The sequence below is a fragment of the Labeo rohita genome, chromosome 9 (genome assembly GCF_022985175.1).
Source record: "Labeo rohita strain BAU-BD-2019 chromosome 9, IGBB_LRoh.1.0, whole genome shotgun sequence".
NCBI classification, from domain to species: domain Eukaryota; kingdom Metazoa; phylum Chordata; class Actinopteri; order Cypriniformes; family Cyprinidae; genus Labeo; species Labeo rohita.
In genome coordinates this window covers 27950603-27967995 of record NC_066877.1, presented here as the reverse complement: position 1 = coordinate 27967995, position 17393 = coordinate 27950603, and the positions used below count along the sequence as shown (strand labels likewise).

At 36.3% G+C, this 17393-nt stretch overlaps 2 protein-coding genes across 22 annotated transcripts in view; one reads left to right on the top strand and one right to left on the bottom strand.

The window, feature by feature from the left end:
• Window positions 1-12451, top strand: part of obsl1b (obscurin like cytoskeletal adaptor 1b) — a 38556-nt gene extending 26105 nt beyond the window's left edge. For all 20 annotated transcript variants that reach the window (XM_051118267.1, XM_051118266.1, XM_051118265.1 and 17 more), the window contains 10 exons: window positions 603-872; window positions 2625-2891; window positions 3845-4111; window positions 7577-7689; window positions 7808-7961; window positions 8207-8368; window positions 8479-8583; window positions 8870-9136; window positions 11170-11439; window positions 11734-12451. In XM_051118267.1, the coding sequence (XP_050974224.1) occupies window positions 603-872; window positions 2625-2891; window positions 3845-4111; window positions 7577-7689; window positions 7808-7961; window positions 8207-8368; window positions 8479-8583; window positions 8870-9136; window positions 11170-11439; window positions 11734-11744 (1886 nt within the window). In that variant the 3' untranslated portion in view covers window positions 11745-12451. The remainder of the gene's footprint in view (window positions 1-602; window positions 873-2624; window positions 2892-3844; window positions 4112-7576; window positions 7690-7807; window positions 7962-8206; window positions 8369-8478; window positions 8584-8869; window positions 9137-11169; window positions 11440-11733) is intronic.
• Window positions 12452-15241: 2790 nt separating this feature from the next.
• ctdsp1 (CTD (carboxy-terminal domain, RNA polymerase II, polypeptide A) small phosphatase 1) overlaps window positions 15242-17393 on the bottom strand; it is a 32866-nt gene continuing 30714 nt past the window's right edge. For both annotated transcript variants that reach the window (XM_051118295.1, XM_051118293.1), the window contains one exon: window positions 15242-17279. In XM_051118295.1, the coding sequence (XP_050974252.1) occupies window positions 17151-17279 (129 nt within the window). In that variant the 3' untranslated portion in view covers window positions 15242-17150. The remainder of the gene's footprint in view (window positions 17280-17393) is intronic.

The window sequence follows — 17393 nt, the reverse complement described above, 5'->3', positions numbered from 1 at the left end:
TCAGCCATGGAATAAGGGTCTTGTCTAGCAAAACGATCGGTCTGTTAAAAAATAAAATAAATAAATATTACATTTATATACGTTTTAACCACAAATGCTCGTCTTGCACTAGCTTGACCTCACGCATTACATAGTCACATTGGAAAGTCCATGCGTGACGAAGACGGAAGTACCAACCCAGTGTTTACAAAGCGAACATGCAAAGAATGTCAAACGCCCTTTACAAAAAAAGGTAAAACGTATCGCATACGTATCGCAGAGCTAGTGCAAGATGAGCATTTGTGGTTAAAAAGAATATAAATTGTTATATTTTTAGAAAATGATTGATCATTTTGCTAGATAAGACGCTTATTGCTCGGCTAGGATCGTGTAGAGCCCTTTGAAGCTGTGCTGAAACTGCAATTTGGATCTTTAACCTGTTGGCCACCATTGAAGTCCACTATATGGAGAAAAATCCTGGAACGTTTTCCTTATTAATTTAATGGGGATGATTAAATTGTAAGTAAATTTTTATTCTGGAAGTGAACTAATCCTTTAACCTGAAACCAGGAATGAATCATATATTAAATGTAATGTCAATTTCATTTTCTTCTTGTCCCAAGTTCCTCGCATTGTGGAGTTCATTGCAGAGCTACACAACATAACTGTCATGGAAGGAGAAGACGCAACATTTAAGTGTGTGGTATCTCCAGAGGATGCAAAGTTGGCTTGGTTTAGGAACGGCCAGCCAATTTCATCCAATGCAAAGTTCAACATCTCAAGTAATGGATTATGCCATATGCTGCATATCAACAACTGCCAAGTCTCAGATAGCTGCAAGCTGACAGCCGAGGCTGAAGGTGTGATATCAAGAGCTATCCTTCAGGTCCAAGGTAGAACCATCTATCATTATTTCACTGCTTTACTTGATTTTCTTTTACATAAAAATCAATTTGACGTATAATGTATTCTTAGTATCAACCTATGAAGTAGGGCTGCACGATTAATCGAATGCGATTTTTGTCAGTAAATCCAGTTCTGTAAGCAGCATTTACTACACAGAGCCGTAGTTCACTGATAGGTTAAGCAAAAAAAAAAGAAAAACACAGACGATTGCACGATTATGAAATCGAAAGAAATCGCTCCCAATACTGACAGCTGTTTGCGTAGCTTCTCAGTGAACTACGCCTCTGTGTAGTACATCTGAAAGCAAGTGAAAATACCACACAAGATCGAATGTTTGATAAAGTCGAATGTTTGAAATAAATCCTTCTGTGAAATGATGTGGCTTCTTACACAGAATAAGGCACACAACTTGTTTTTATAATATTCTAAGCCGTGATAAAGGCACTGCATTATAATATACTTTATTATAATTAAAAAATTATAATAATAAGTAAGGGTGCTCCAATTGATCGGCTTCCGATAATCTCTTGGGGATGTTTGATTCGTTTTTCCCCGCTCATAATGAATTAAAGCGTTCAAGCTGCACACGGTTGCGGTCTAGTAGTGCGTTCCAGGACCAGTGTATCTGCAGCAGTGTAGAGATCGTTTCTGCACGGAGCCGCAGAATTAAAGTGACAGCGCATTGTTTGCGGTAAATATGCTGAAAAAGTATTTTCAATAACAGCGTTTGGATTTGAAATCAAAATAATGGATAAATGGGTTTGTGGAAATCAGGCTTGTGCTGTGTGTAAGCCATTGTGCAATACTTGCACAATTCTAAAAACAAAAAAATAAATAAATAAATGCTCCCCTCCACCCCTCAAATAAAAAAATTCCCCTCTCTCTCTCTCAAAAAAACAAAAAAACATCAGGCTCTGAATAAGTGTCTATCGATCCTAATTTGAGTATCTCTATAAATAATTCTACATGATTAATAGGAGACTCAAAAAAAAATAAAAATCGCTATCGGTGATCGGATCGGCAGATACAGCTTCCTGTGATCGGCGATCGGCCTCAAAAATCCTGATCGGAGCACCCCTAATTATAAGAACTCAGATAAACCATTTATTGTCATAGTCATGTGTTTATTAGTCGCGTTGAATCAACAAAAGCAATGAAATCTTCTGGTTTATTCAGCTGCAGCGAATAAAGGGTTTCTTATTCGGGTGTATTTGTAGTTTCTGCGCGAGAGCGCCCTCTGGCATTCGGATGAAGATCTGCTGCTGATCACAGAACCGTGCTTCACTGAAAGATAAACGACAATCGCAGCTTCTGCCTAATCACGATTGCGATTTCATTTTGATTTTTTGCAGCCCTACTATGAAGTAACCATAAACTAATGGGTAACTTTCTACAAAATAATTTTTGGAGTGCAGAGTGGTATATTTTTAAGAGCCTGTGCAGGTCTTTAATGCCATGTCAACATGTTTGCGTTTAATAATGACCCTTTCAGACATGCCTGAATTGTTGAAAAGGTGCTTATGATGGCTTGTGCTTAACAGCTTCTCCAGTTAGAATTCCACTCTTAACTGACAGAGACAAGTGTTACTACAGCACATAGCAATGTAGAGTGAGGTGGTGTACTCCAAGCACAAGAAATAATGACATTCTCATTGGCTTCGCTCACTGCTTTTGATTTTTCTGAAGTGTTAAAAATGCTATGGGGAATGATCTTATCATTTAACCCTATCTGTATTCAGAGGCACAGGTGCTTTTCACAAAGTGCATGGACCCGGTGGTTGCAGAGGAGTTTGGTGAGGCAACGCTTGAGGTGGAGGTCAGCCATGAGACTGCAGAGGTGCAGTGGATGAGACAAGGAGTGGTTATACATCCAGGGTCCAAATTCACCCTGAAGCAGAACGGCCAAAAACGTTCTCTCACAATCCACAAGCTCACCCTTTCAGACCGGGGCACCTACAGCTGTGAAACGCTTCATGACCGAACACAAGCCAAGCTCACTGTGGAACGTGAGTCTGCACGTGCTGCTTTCTTTCTCACCATGTGCTGTTGTTAGCGTTACTTTACAGTGATGGTCCCTCATTACTCCCTGTTGCAATGTTGTTGTCTTAAACCGAGTCAAGTGACCAAGAGTAATGCGAGCAAGAGGCAGCTACTTTAGTGACACTTGTTCCAAGGTTTGACAGCAGCAAACAGGTGACTGGCAAACTACTTACTGAGTCCTTGGGAACAGCTTTCTGTATTGACATTAGATCAGAAGAACTATGATAATTTAATTAAGCATGCCAAATGAGAACTGGATCAAGAGCTGGTAGAAGGTCCTGGCTAAGTAACCTTTTAATTCCTCTTAGTTGCCTGCGAAACAAAGATATTATGAGAGGAGCATTAAAGTTTCATGTGGCACTACTCACAACTAATCTAATTTCATCTTATCAAACAAGCTTTTCAATATCTAAATTCATTTATTCTTTAGAAAACAACCAAATTCTCGGTGAAATACATTCCTTTAAGGCTAGGGCAAGACGATGAAGCTGTGTTGTGCAAATGAGCAAGTGATGAGAGAAAGTCTGCACTTTGGCTGTTCCTGGCACCAACTATGAATCTGGATCTGTTTTCATTGCAGCTAAATTTATGCACTGGCCTTCAAAATCTAGGGTGGTGTCACCAACTCTCTAAAATAAACCCCTCTTTTCCACGGGGAATGCCTGTCTGTCTGTCTGTTTTGGAAAACTTTAAAAAAATGTTGGCATAGCTCTGATTGAAGGCAGGATTTAGTGTATTGCTAACATCAAGCGGACAAAACCATGCCAGCTAATTCAACAACTGCTGTTCTATTTTTTTCTCTTTATTACCTTTAGCTTTCATCTTAATCTCTCTTTCTTTTCCAAACAACTCTCTGATTTCTAATTGCATCACCATTGAACTATACTCTCACCTTTAATAACCTTTGCTTCTCACACAGCACGAAAAATCAAGATTCGGAAAGATCTAACTGAGATCCAGACTTTCGAACGAGAGACGGCTTCTTTCGAGGTGGAGCTGTCGCATAGCAATGTGGATGGTGTATGGCAGAAGGATGGGCACGTTCTCAAAAACAACAACCGTTTGCGTATGACTGCAAAAGGACGAGTACACAGCCTAACCATCTCCAACCTGACCTTGGATGACACGGGCACCTTCACATTCTCTGTTGACAACGTCAGATCAATAGCAAGACTGGAAGTTAAAGGTACTGTGCAAATCAAAACAGTTTTGATTGCAAAACTCAAAAGGAAAATGAAATCATTATTTACATTATTTACTCAGTGTTGTTCTAATACTGTATGCCCTTCTTTCTTTTTTTGGCCCACAAAAGGAGAAATGTTCTAAAATATCCTCATCTACATATTGTAATGGCAGTAAAAAGGCAACCAGCTTCAAACTTGATTACAGAGTGATCCTAAGTGCTCTGGGTGCATACGATAGCGATACAGGTGAAAAAACAAACCAAACTTTAATTTATTATTTAATGAAAATCCTTACTGTGCACAACTAAACGTTCACAAGACTGTATTAGTGCTGCGGGTCATGGCTTGTCCAGGAAAGCACCCATAAACTTTGTTCTCTGTAGTAAATGTGTCTGTTGTGTTCCAGTTGTAGCAACAACAAAATGAGTTTGCATGTTCACATCATCGGCTTTCATTCCGACTGTCATCTGACAACTGGAGTTCAGGTTAGGAGATACTCACCTCGGAGAAGAGAGTATGCAGATACTTTTTTGGTTTTGTAGGTGTTGAAATTTGTGTAGTGTTTTAATTAATCATGATTTGATGTACTGTCATTTTATTCACTACAAAAAAATGACAGCTTCATTTGTTTTTAAAATTGTTTAAATTTGTTATCCATTAATATATACACTACCAGTCAAAAGTTTTCGAACGGTAAGATTTGTAATATTTTTTTTAAAGAATTCTCTTCTGCTCTATTTATTTTACCCAAAATACATAAAAAGCAGTAATATTGTGAAATATTTTTACTATTTAAAATAACTGCTTTCTATTTGAGTATATATTAAAATATAATTTATTCCTGTGATCAAACTTTTCAGCATCATTACTCCAGTCTTCAGTGTCACATGATCCTTCAGAAATCATTCTAATATGCTGATTTGCTGTTCAAGAAACATTTCTTATTCTTATAAATATTTAAAACATAGAATGTGGGAATGATAGAAATTAATACTTTTATTTAGCAAGGATGCTTCAAATATATATATCAAAAATTCTACTTAGCTGTTTTCAACATAATAATAATACATGTTTTTGAGCAGCAAATCAGCTTTAAACATAGGAGATCACTGTACTATAAAAACTTCCTTCTCAGTCCAAACTGAGTGTCGCAATAAATCAATCCATGGATCAATTCTCAATTTTCTGAATGCAATTCCCTCTTGAACCGATTCTGAACTTAGCTTTTAACAGCAGATGCCACTGCATGCTTTACAAACAGCCATACTCTGCTTGCTTCCGGTTCCTTACACACGCACACACACCACTTGAACTTAAAATAATCATTCAGAAGGTTTGAAAAGACTGAAGCGAATTCAAGCAAAGAGTGTTCACAGTGGGCTGCTTAAATTAATCTCACATCATAAAAACATAAAGGCTGAAGTGCAAGTACATTTAACCACTTAAATTATTCAGATGAACCCACAAGCACCCTTTGTGAGTATTTGAGTGTGCAATTAAAAACCAGCCTAGAGCGCCATCTGCTGGTAAAAACTAAGATCAGAATTGACTCCAGAGATCGATTTATCATGACACCCCTAGTCCAAAAACAACTTTTTATTAAAACCAAGCTGCCAAAATAACATGTTTCAGATTTTGTCTCAATATGACATCATAATGCGATGAAAAACTGCCTCTGCAGAAGATCAACACCTACTTGTACATTATTGCTTCTTTAGCCCCGTCTACTGTTTCAAGCATGTATTAGGAAATGAGCAAATACAAGAGGGACCTATAAGGATTACAAGATGTTGTGCCATGCCAAGTTCAGGGAAAACAGTCATTGCCTTCCTTGTGAAGCCTTATTTGCACCATGTCTACACTGGGTGCAAGTGGTGTGACTTGACATGACCAAAGACAATAGAACCATTTATAATCTGATTCTGTCTACACTAGATGACGTTTACACCACAGAGAGTGCAATACGACAAATCCCAGACAGAAAACTAGTGTCTCGTTCTATTTCTGACACGAGCGCTAGCCGTATCCAGTGTAGACAGAATCACTGATTATAGTGGGTTCTATTGCATTGAGCCACTCGAATAAAATTACAAAAGCATGGATTAATGTTATTTTTAAGGAATTTCCAGATCTTGTCAGTAAGAGACTGTTAGTTTGTTTACTTCATTTTATTGTTGATTCATTTTTAACAAATGATTACTAAATGATGGTGGTTTTTGATGTAAAAATCTTGCTAACATTCCAAGAGGACCTTACAGAACATTATAAATCTTTTTAAAAATGACCTCTTTAGTATCTTATACAGGGTTGCTTCTAAAATAAATTTATCTTTCAGTGATTTTTTTGTAGACATTTAGATTAAAATACTTATCTGGGATTCAGTGTTAAAACACCTAGTTTAAAGTGAAAAGACAACTAAAATGAAGTCATTTGTGGGCTGAGTTCTATGTGGGTGTGTGGCAACTTTAAAACATTACTTTGTTTATTTAAGCTGCCTGACATCAACTACAGGCTTAACCAACATCATGAGTTCAAGGCAGGTCAGCTCTTATTTTGAACGGTTATTTAAGAGTTGGTATAGAAAACCTGTTTGTGAACTAGTGGTGCAGAAATGACACAAATCACCTGTAAGTGATTTACGAATTCTGTAAAATTTAGCCACCCATAATACGTATCCCTTTACCGGACACTCAGAATGATCAGAAATACATATCCAAAGTCCCTAAATACACTATGAAGGTCATGCATATACTCATACTCACGTATAGCACCGAGGAATACAGGCTTGCATTAATCTATATTTTGTTTCATAATTGCTTTGGCAACAATTAACATATAAGGGGTGGAAACTGGCCATGATCAACAAGTCGTAGGAGGTAAGACAGTCCAGAGCAATGATGTAAGTCACAAACTGGTTAAATTTCAGATGCTGATGACAGTACAATGGCATGGACAGACAGCTTTGCTACTGCTCTTACCATGTGTCAGGTTACACATATAAAAAGATATGGATCACATGATCAGACTACAGCTACTGAAACATTTCAAACATTCACAAGCATAAGGTGCCGGTGTAAGGTAATCTCTTCTATGCCAAGTCACTCAATAGAGCTTATCCTCTGGAGTCACAGAGCTGTCACAGAGGATGACAATAACATGTAAATACCACAACAACAAAGGACTCATCTCAAAGTCCTCTAGGCACAAAGCTGAGGTGTGGTTAACCGATAAGCTCCTGTTGTACTAGACAGATTGATACGTACACAGTTGACTCATGTGATCTCAAAAGTCAAACGGGGCAACCAGAGGGAAACTGATAAAATAAAAATACTAAATAGGGACTGGCTTTGATAAGATGTCGATAAGCTGCTAAATGTTAAATCAAATCCAACAATAGCGTTTTGCCTAATCAAATGTTTATATCTAACATTCTTAAAAAGGCTGACAAGACTCCTTTGCTTCCTCAGAAATTCCAGTATCAATTCTGAAAAAGCTTGAGGATATCAGGCAACCAGAGGGATCTGGTATAACCCTTGAATGTGAGCTCTCACGCCACAACGTGGACGTAAAGTGGACAAAGGTAAAATTGCACGACATCCTCAGAAAACCTTCTTGTTGCAGTAAATTAAAAAGCAGTCACGTAAAAGTTCCAAGCTTGAAGAAAAAAATCCACAAATAAAGATGTCTTCTACTTCCAGAATAATGTTCAGCTTAAACCAGGAAAAAATCATCGCGTTTACTCGATGGGAAGAAAGTGCTTTCTACAGATACTTAAGTGTGAGCTTGGAGACTCTGGTTTATATGTGTGTGATGCTGGGGATGCCAGAACATCCTGTTCAGTGGATATCTATGGTAATAACAGAAAGCCTGTTAGATTTTCACCACATTTATCTGCAGATTATATACTTTCCTGGTAGTACTGATTATTTAAAAATCTTAAATCTAAATCCTGCTTATGAAGTAATTCACTCGAAGTACTACACTGCCATCTATTGGTACAGAGGTGAATTTTAAAAGTAATGGGAGGCATTTACCCTTTCTTTGGTTTAATGAGTAGAATTATGCAATGCCTTTTATGGTTATTAATATTTCAACAGAGAGGGAGCTTGAGATACTACAAAGCTTAGAGGATCTGGATATTCAAGAAGGTCAGAATGCAGTGTTCATGTGTGAAGTGTCCCTGGATGATGTGCCCGGAGAGTGGTTTAAGAATGGCGAGAAGATAAAACCAACCAGCACCATTAAGATCCGTCAGGAAGGTTATTCCAGCACCTGTTGCTAAACTTTGCCCTCTGCCAAAAATTGACTAGAGAATATTTAAATCAGTTTTTTGATCATGAATTTCCTGAACCATGTTCTTTCTACTTAGGGAAAAAGCACTTCCTCCTCATATGCAATGTTAAAGAAGACGATTCTGGAGAGATCAAGTTTGTTGCCAAGAATGTTGAGACTACAGCTTACCTTGAGGTGGAAGGTCTGTATTTAGTTTAAGTCAAGCATTCACTACAAATCCAAAGCTTGTCAGCCCCTTTGATGATAGGTCACAGGTGCTATGACATTTCAAACTGGTTTGAAATGTGGCCAACCAGACTTTGGGTATTTAAACTGTCCCGACAAGTGAGAAAGCAGCAATGGCCAACAGCCAAAGAAAGTAGTTTTCCAAGCATTGTTTCATCTATACATTGGTTATCATTCTGTGCAAATTACTGCAGTGTCAAGAATAATCTCTGACGCAAAGCTACAACTTTTCATCTCAACAGCACTACCAGCAAATATTGTGAAACCACTTCAGGACAAGACCGCTCTGGAAAAAACCCGCGTCATACTAGACTGCACTGTGACCAATCCCCGTTGCAGCATTCGCTGGTATAAAGGCCCGAATGTGATCCTACCCTCAGAGCGCTTTGAGATCTGCAGTGAAGGGTGCTATCGAAAACTTGTGATTCAGCAGGTGTTGCTAGAGGATGAGGGCACCTACAGTGTCCAAGTTGGAAATTACACATCTTCAGCTAAACTAACCGTTGAAGGTGAGGCAAAATCACTCCTTTTACACCACTTATAGCATTATAGCAGTTCAGTGCGAACTGTCATATCCACCTTAGTAAGCCTATAGGTGAGACTTCCGGTTCATTAGCCACTATACAGATATAACGAGAAGAATAACAAAGTGCAGTAAACGGTAAAACTATTTGCACTACAAACCAATGTGCTCATAATTAAGATAATACTTTAAAATAATATTGTAAGACACACCAATTTGCAATATCAAGCAGCAAGCGAGCTGTTTTGTACAGCTAAAAATAGCTTGACGCGGATGAGACCGGAAGCCAAACCCATCAAATTTACAAATGGCCACACCCACTCTTACTGTAAGAAAAAGGTGGACAATAAAAAAGAAAGAAATTTAAAAAATAAACCCATTAAATTCACAAGTGGCTGTGTCCACTACCTTGAGAAAAATGTGGATAATAAAAAATAAAGAAAAGAAGGAAAAAAATCCTGTAGTTATTTGAGCTGTCAGTCAGTTGTTCATTTAGATTTAATAATAATAAGGCTTTCTTATAGAAAGTATAAGCCTGGACCACAAATTGTAGCAATAGCCAACAATACATTGCATTGGCGATTTTCTCAATAATTAGTTTTTTTTTTTTTTGTATCCAATTTTCCATATTTCATACAGCAGTATCTCTGCCAAATATTAATTATATATGTATATATGTACATATATACATATATGTATGTATGTATGTATATATGAAGAGTTCAGATGCCTCTAAAAGCCTCTAAATCCATTAGCAATTAACAGTACTGGTACTTCTGATTGGGCTGAGGTTGGAATTTAGCGAGTTTGAAGTAAAAGTATTTGATGGATGTATACTATAAACTATGTGTCAGGAGCATTCACTCAGTATCATTATCTAATTTTTGACCGAGATGGCTTTTAGCTGGTTTTGCATCTGAACTCTTCATACATATACATATATACATTTATATCTATATATCTATATATATCTATATCTATCTATCTCTCTCTCTCTCTATATATATATATATATATATATATATATATATATTATATGGTTTAAGTGAATTTTGGATTCACAACATATATTCACATATAACTATACCACAGTCAACATTTGAAGTGGATCAAAAAAGTTAATCAAATTTTGGTTTTAGGACAACTTATATACATATATAGCTCGCTTTTCTTCTTAAGTCAGTCATGGATCAATTATTAGCCAAATAACCATCATCTTACTGTACTGGACAGAATTTTAATATAGGGCATCCCTACTTGAATATGTAATTAACAAAACATGATATGCTACTTTTACTATGTCTAACGTCACTTGCTAGATTCTAGAAGAGAACTTTAGGACAATAAATGTCGTTCCGTTCTTATTTAAAACCAAACGAGTTTCTTACTTCATGAAATCATGTCTCACACAACGCCTAGTCTCCTGAGAAATTACCTAATTGTCTTAAAATTCGAGCGATTATTCGACGCCAAATACATGAAAAATGCTTTTCAACAGTTCACAGCAAAGTTACTTAAGCAGTTTGTGCATTTTAAGCACTTAAGACGAATAAATCTCTGGCCCACTTAGGGCGTTCAACTTACCCTCAGCCACCAGTCACTCAACTGTAAGGCGCCAAAAGTTCTCTGCGATTAATACGATTAACCAGCAGATGGCGATGTCTCCCTTTTACATTCACAGGCTATGCTTGCTGGAGAATTCTATCAAAGTAAAATAAAGAAAGGTATTTCATTATTAATTATTCTTAAAAAAAAAAAAAAAAAAAAAAAAAAGGCTTCTGCTAAGTTTTTAAAAAACTGCACATTAATATGTATGATGGTTTCATATAGTACAAAAACCTGCACGTTAGTTACTTACACTGTTTTGAAATATTAATAGTATTATATCAAAACTGCTTCATTGTTTCATTTTGTTTTGTTAATAATAAAAAAAAACATTGCATTTACAGTACATAACTTATACAATTTAACATTCCAATTTTGATGGCAAATGTTGGCACTTCCTCTCTGTTGAAACAGCTCAGTCAATCCTGATGGTGCGGGAGCTGCAGGATGTAGATATAACAGCTCCTGCAGATGCATGCTTTGAATGTGAAGTCTCTTTGCCTGTGGCCAAGGCACCTACCTGGACCCTGAATGGGGAGACGCTGCACCCTGGTCCTAAAGTTGTGGTGGAGAAAATGGGAACGGTTCATAGGCTCACTCTCAAACAAACATCTGAAGACATGAGCGGCACAGTGTGCTTTATCATAGGGAGAGCCAAAAGCACTGCGCAATTGCAAGTCAAAAGTAAGTTATATATTTTGATTTTATGCATATTTGTATATTGCCACGTAAAAGTTTGTAACGTGTTTATATAATGTACATAGGTCTAGGTAGGCCTACTGTATGTTATTACCTTTAGTCCGAATAGGAGATGTTTTTTGATGCCTATTCTTAGACATGGAGTCTGGACTTGTTTTAATAAGAACTTGATACACACTAATAGCATGGGCCATGTGATTTACAGTGGTATCTAGCTGAGGGTAAGGGTTTATCAAGTGACTGCTGACTTATTAATCTTTTTCTTTTTCTTTTTGGCAGGTAACCACTGAGAAACAACACATAAGCACTTACAGTGCAAAATACTCAACGAAAAAAAGAAATGATGAAACTACTAACTCTGTCTGAAAGTGAGAGGTCTATTATTTATTTGAAATGCAAATTTGAAATAGCTTTTATGCTATGTTTTACACATTATATCCTGCTCTACATGGTTTACCATCCATTACAAAAGAATTCTTAAGTTTTTATAAATTTATGATCAAACACATAATATAAACACATTATTAAAATAAAGTACACCAGGCCAGACACTCAGACATGTAATTCACCCATATTGTTACGACTTACATTTCTTGCACAGTAATTTGGTATTTAATTTTGAAATTTGTGTACTACTGTATATCCTTGTATAGATATCCATTGTGTTGTTTTTTAATTCTTGTTTTGTGGGATGCAGATTAAAGTGAGGTTAAGGCATGTAATAAAAATGTGCAGGGCCAAAGATGATCAAAAAGAGGGCTTGGGACGGAAAGTAACTTTAGCATATATAACGAATACACTGAATTCTTGAATACAGACGTTTTACAAAGTAGGAAAACATTTACAAATAAATGTAAATGGTTTGAGAGTTTTAGCTGTTTGCTTCTGTTGTAATCAGAAGGTACGTCACAATTCTTGCCTTTTACTGAAATATCCAAACAAAGTGCTGCAATTTTTCCTTGTTTATCAATATCTTTCAATAAAAGTTGAAAACGAATTTTCTTGAGGAGTGTTCCATTCTCTCTTTTTTTTCCTCAACAGAAGTAAGCCAATGGGTGAGACCTCCATTTCATTATCGTTCATTTTCACAACATATCATTAATTGTCCATATTGCGTAAATGTAAACAATGCTATTGAACGGAACAAAACTCTCATATTTTGCTGATTATTGCTGAAAATGATCAATTATTGTCATGTATAGGGCTGTACTAATCGGTCAAACCAGGAAAACCATTTGGAGTACTAAAGACTTATATATCAAATCAAGGAGAAGTGTGCAAAAAAACTGTCTGAGAAACAAAAAGCGTTCGTGGTTGGCCAAACTGAACCAGGATTTCCAGGGCAAGAATCTTGACAACATTTGTTTGTTCTTATCATTTACAGTCAGGTAGGTGAAATATTATGCTAATATCTTAATTAATACTCCTCATACTTATGTTTACCACCTATTAACTTTAGTTTATGCTTACTAAGTCCTTCTCTATATGATTTAGCAGCTTTCACATATTTTTTCCCTGTGGTTTAAACAGCATAAATTAGCAGAACAACGTATTCCGTAGTATATTAACTGTGCAATCCACACTGTTGTTTACATCCGAGTATCGCCAGTATGTCCGCGCATCCGGGTAATGTGACAATAGTGCAAAATAACGAGAAGAATAACAAGGTGCAGACAACAGTAAAACTGTTGCCACTACAAACCAGTGTGTTCATAATTAAGAAAATACATTAAAATAACATGGTAAGACACCAATTTGCAATAACAAGCAGCAAAACGAGCTGTTTTGTACAGCTAGCTGGACGCAGATGAGACGGAAAGCCTGACTAATAACATTTACAAATGGCCACACCAGTTCTTACAGAAAAAAATGTCCGTCTTCAAGTTCAACACTGCCATCTATTGGTACTGCAACCCAGAAAGGAAAGTACATACATGACAGTCTTAATTTGCCTACTTACCCTGTTCGAAAACGGTATGATTTTCTTTGGAAATGCAATGGCTTGAGGTTATGTAGAGATATATACATTTTAGTGTGAGCTATTCCTTTAAACTTAACTTCATAGGTCACAACCAGAACGTTTTTTGTACTTGCTTTGCTAACCTCTATCATCGTTAAAACCACATTTCCATTGCCCGACACAATTTCTTTTGACTACTCGATTCTGTGCCTGACGACCTATCACTTTTTAATGCTGTCTGAATCATAATATGTAAATTAATGTATTTTTTAAATTACATACTACATGCCACATCACAGAACCGTAGTTTTATAAGCAGTTTTAGAAAAAAGGTTAAGAAAAAAGTATATAAATTAGATGACAAAATAAAAGTCTGGTTTAGAAACAAAGGATATCTTTGCATTAAGAAAAGCACAAAACTGTCACCCTTTCAAAAAGGTAATATGTGACCCTGGACCACGATACCAGTCTTAGCACGGCATTGTATGAGTCAAAATTTTCGATTTTTCTTTTATGCAAAAAATCATTAGGATATTAAAGATCACGTTCCATAATTCCTACCGTAAATATATCAAAACTTAATTTTTGATAAATAATTTGGACAGGCGATTTTCTCAATATTTTTTACACCCTCACATTCCAGATTTGCAGGTTAATACTCAACTTTCATTTGATTTATAAATCTAAATTTTTTTAAAAAATGTACCCTTAAGACTGGTTTTGTGGTCCAAAGTCACATTTGTACTTTTAGATATTAATGTGTACGTTTAAAGTACTAATATGTACCTTTATAGTGCAGCAGCATTACTGTAACCAAAAGTTTTGTTTGATGGCTCTTAGTTATTTTTAGTGATATATTACATTTTCACTTTAAATTAAAATATTGATTGTTTAAATGTATTAACATTTTGTTAGATTATTTTAATAGCACGCTTCATCTTGTTGTAAAAACAATATAAATTTAACACTAGAGGGAGCCATGAACGTTCAAATACATCAATTGGCGCCACCTAAGTTTTCTTAAGGCAATAAGTTTTTAATTCTAGTCTTCATTTGTCTTAATAACGCCCACAGTACCTAAAAAAGACTTGCTGTGGAGCATATTGAACTACTTACTCACTGCAGATAATAAAAGAGAAACAACACTACAAGCACTGAAGCATAACCACTACAGTATCACATTTTGTTCAGGAAAAGAACAAAGAAATATTACACGTTTCTGATTCAACAATTGCACATTAAGCGAAGTGCATTTATGGCCCCTTATCTGTGAGAATATTGAAAAGACGACGTATTATTCAAAACAAGCAAGCACTACCAAGGCTATTACATAACCTCTGAAAAACATGGGCCTGGGTTGGTCCTGTTGCATAAGCAGACTAGTGTGAGAAGTCCTACTGAGATTGATGAATAGTTAGACCTCGGAGAATGTACTAAGTCAGACTTGCAATTCAATAACATGTTCTCTACCGCATCATCAGTTTCACACATGCCGACTCGATGTACTCGTGTACCTATTACATTTAGGCTTAAGTTCATTGATGTTTCCTAATTGCTTTTGTCAGGACATTAGATACAGTGGATTTTATGTAACACTTTTACAGTTGTTGTTGTTGTTATAGTTCAGAAAGGTAAAGATACCTTTAAAGCCTTTCATAATGATTTTTGTTAATCGTTTTTAAAAGACAACCCAAATAATGTATCCACAAACCTTGAACTGCACATCCAGTACTATTGGAAATAATACCAGTATAAAACACAGGGTTTGATTCAAGTACAAAAGAGAAAAAAGTGCTTTTTAAATAATCAAAAAAATCACTCAAGCTGCTCTTTAAACTTTTATGAATAACAAAATCTTTTTTTTCTCCATGGCACAGCACTATTTTCATTAATATCACAAATATAGAGATGGCAAATGTTTGGCCATCACCAAACCTATTTAAAAAGTCAAACACTGAAAAATGGACAAAACACCAGTATTAAAAACCATAACATCATCTTTCCACTCTCTCCCGGACACACGAACATCACCATTATGTCTCGAAACATCAATATTGGCACTTGCAAAACAATCAACTCAGATAGTGCTGAGCAAGTATACGATCCCCATTAGGAAAACCCTCCATATTAAATGGCAACTAACAAGAAGGCACGTCAACTGCACATTAACAGGGGCTCTCCAGTCCACGGTACAGCAAGCTTACCCCAATGCCCAAATCACTTTCTCAATGAACCATCTGACAGCTTAGTGATCTAATGGAGAGTTAAGGCATTACAAGTTGAACATCTGTTTCCACTGACAAATCAAGATTTGATTCCAGTATTCTTTACTCGTTTTGATTAATACAAACACACAAATGGCATACTGTTATGAATTTAAAACTATACAGTATCAGACACTCTGATTTTGTAAATAAGACCACTTTGATATTGTCTGACGAATTTTTGCTACAGTAATTTTAAGGCCACGGCGAATGACCTCGCATTAGACAAAATAAAGCATACTGAATATGATTCGAAAGCTAGCTTAACCTTCGGAGTGAAAACGGGCCGCGTGGCACGGTGAGTGCCGGACCGATTTCCCTTTCTTACATCTGTCGCTTTGTGAAACTTGAATTTCAAGTGCTGGCTGATTGCATCATGACTCTTTCATATCTGATTTAGAAATCGGAGAAGGAGGGATTAAAAAAAACATGATTTTTGAACAATAAATGGATGAATGCTTGTTTTAGAGTCCGAAAAAAGTTGGGAGATAAAAAAGACAGCATATTATTCCATGTGATTGCCATTCATGGTTTCATCCTCACTTGAGATCTTGAAGTAAACTCGTTAAACACAGGGAATGAGGGAAGTTTAACTCAAGATGCGAACCCAAGAAGAGGAAGTCATTTTCTTAAAAAAAACATCTTTTCAACTCCAAACAAAGAGGACAATCAACTTGTTTCATTTTAACAAGGCTTCCCTCAACCATGAAAATGAAAGAGTTGCAAAGGAGGAGTAACACTTTTGGGGTGAATCGCACGAAAACATGCATAGGCCACATTTCACTCTAAAATCAAAAGAAAAATGAATACAAAATAATATTTGCATAAAGAAAACAGCTTTTTGCACTGCAAAATTAATGGCAATTAAACAATTTGTCCCTCATTTTTTACCATAATAAATCTGGATATTCTGCAATTTTTTTTTCTTTTTGTAAATTCTATTATTATTCACAATGGTGATTTTCATTACATTACTGTAATACAGTACTTTGCATAAAGAAGCATAAATTAAAGGCAGTACAACAAATACAACCATAATGTATAAATACAATACAATTTAAATAATATATATATATATTTTGCACATTACAGTAAATATAAGTTTGCATTTTTACGGCAAAAATCTGAGGGAATGTGCTTAGTTGTCAAAATAATGTCATATTTTTCTTTAAGCAAAATATAGTTTGCATTCTTTGACTTTAGGGTGAAATACGGCCTTTCCCGCTTTCCTGGGATTCACGCAATTGAGTGTTAAAACAATCAGCTTCTTATTGTATGCAGATAATAGCTAAAGCAGTCCTTCACAGTTCTGTCATTCAACTTCTTTTTCTCTATCAAACATCGTGTGAATGGAATTCTGGGTAGGTGATGAGGACTGAGCTAGTGGCTGGTCCTGTTAGGGGGAAGCAGTGTGGTGCTCCGAGCCCAGCAGCCTCCCTGGCCCCATATTGACAGCTGCCTTTAGTGTCGTGCTAGCTAGTAGTCCTCTGCTGCTTCAGAACAGTGTAGACATTATCCACTTTACTCAGTCTCTCGAAGAAAGGGATGAGATCCAGCAGCTCTGTGTCAGACATGTCATCAAACCAGGAGGCTACAGGTACCTGAATATGACAGAGTGAAGAGTGAACATAATATGAATAGGGCCTACTGGGATAAAGCGAAAAACAATAGACAAATAAATTCCCACAAGGTTTAGCAAGCTAAGCTATATCGTG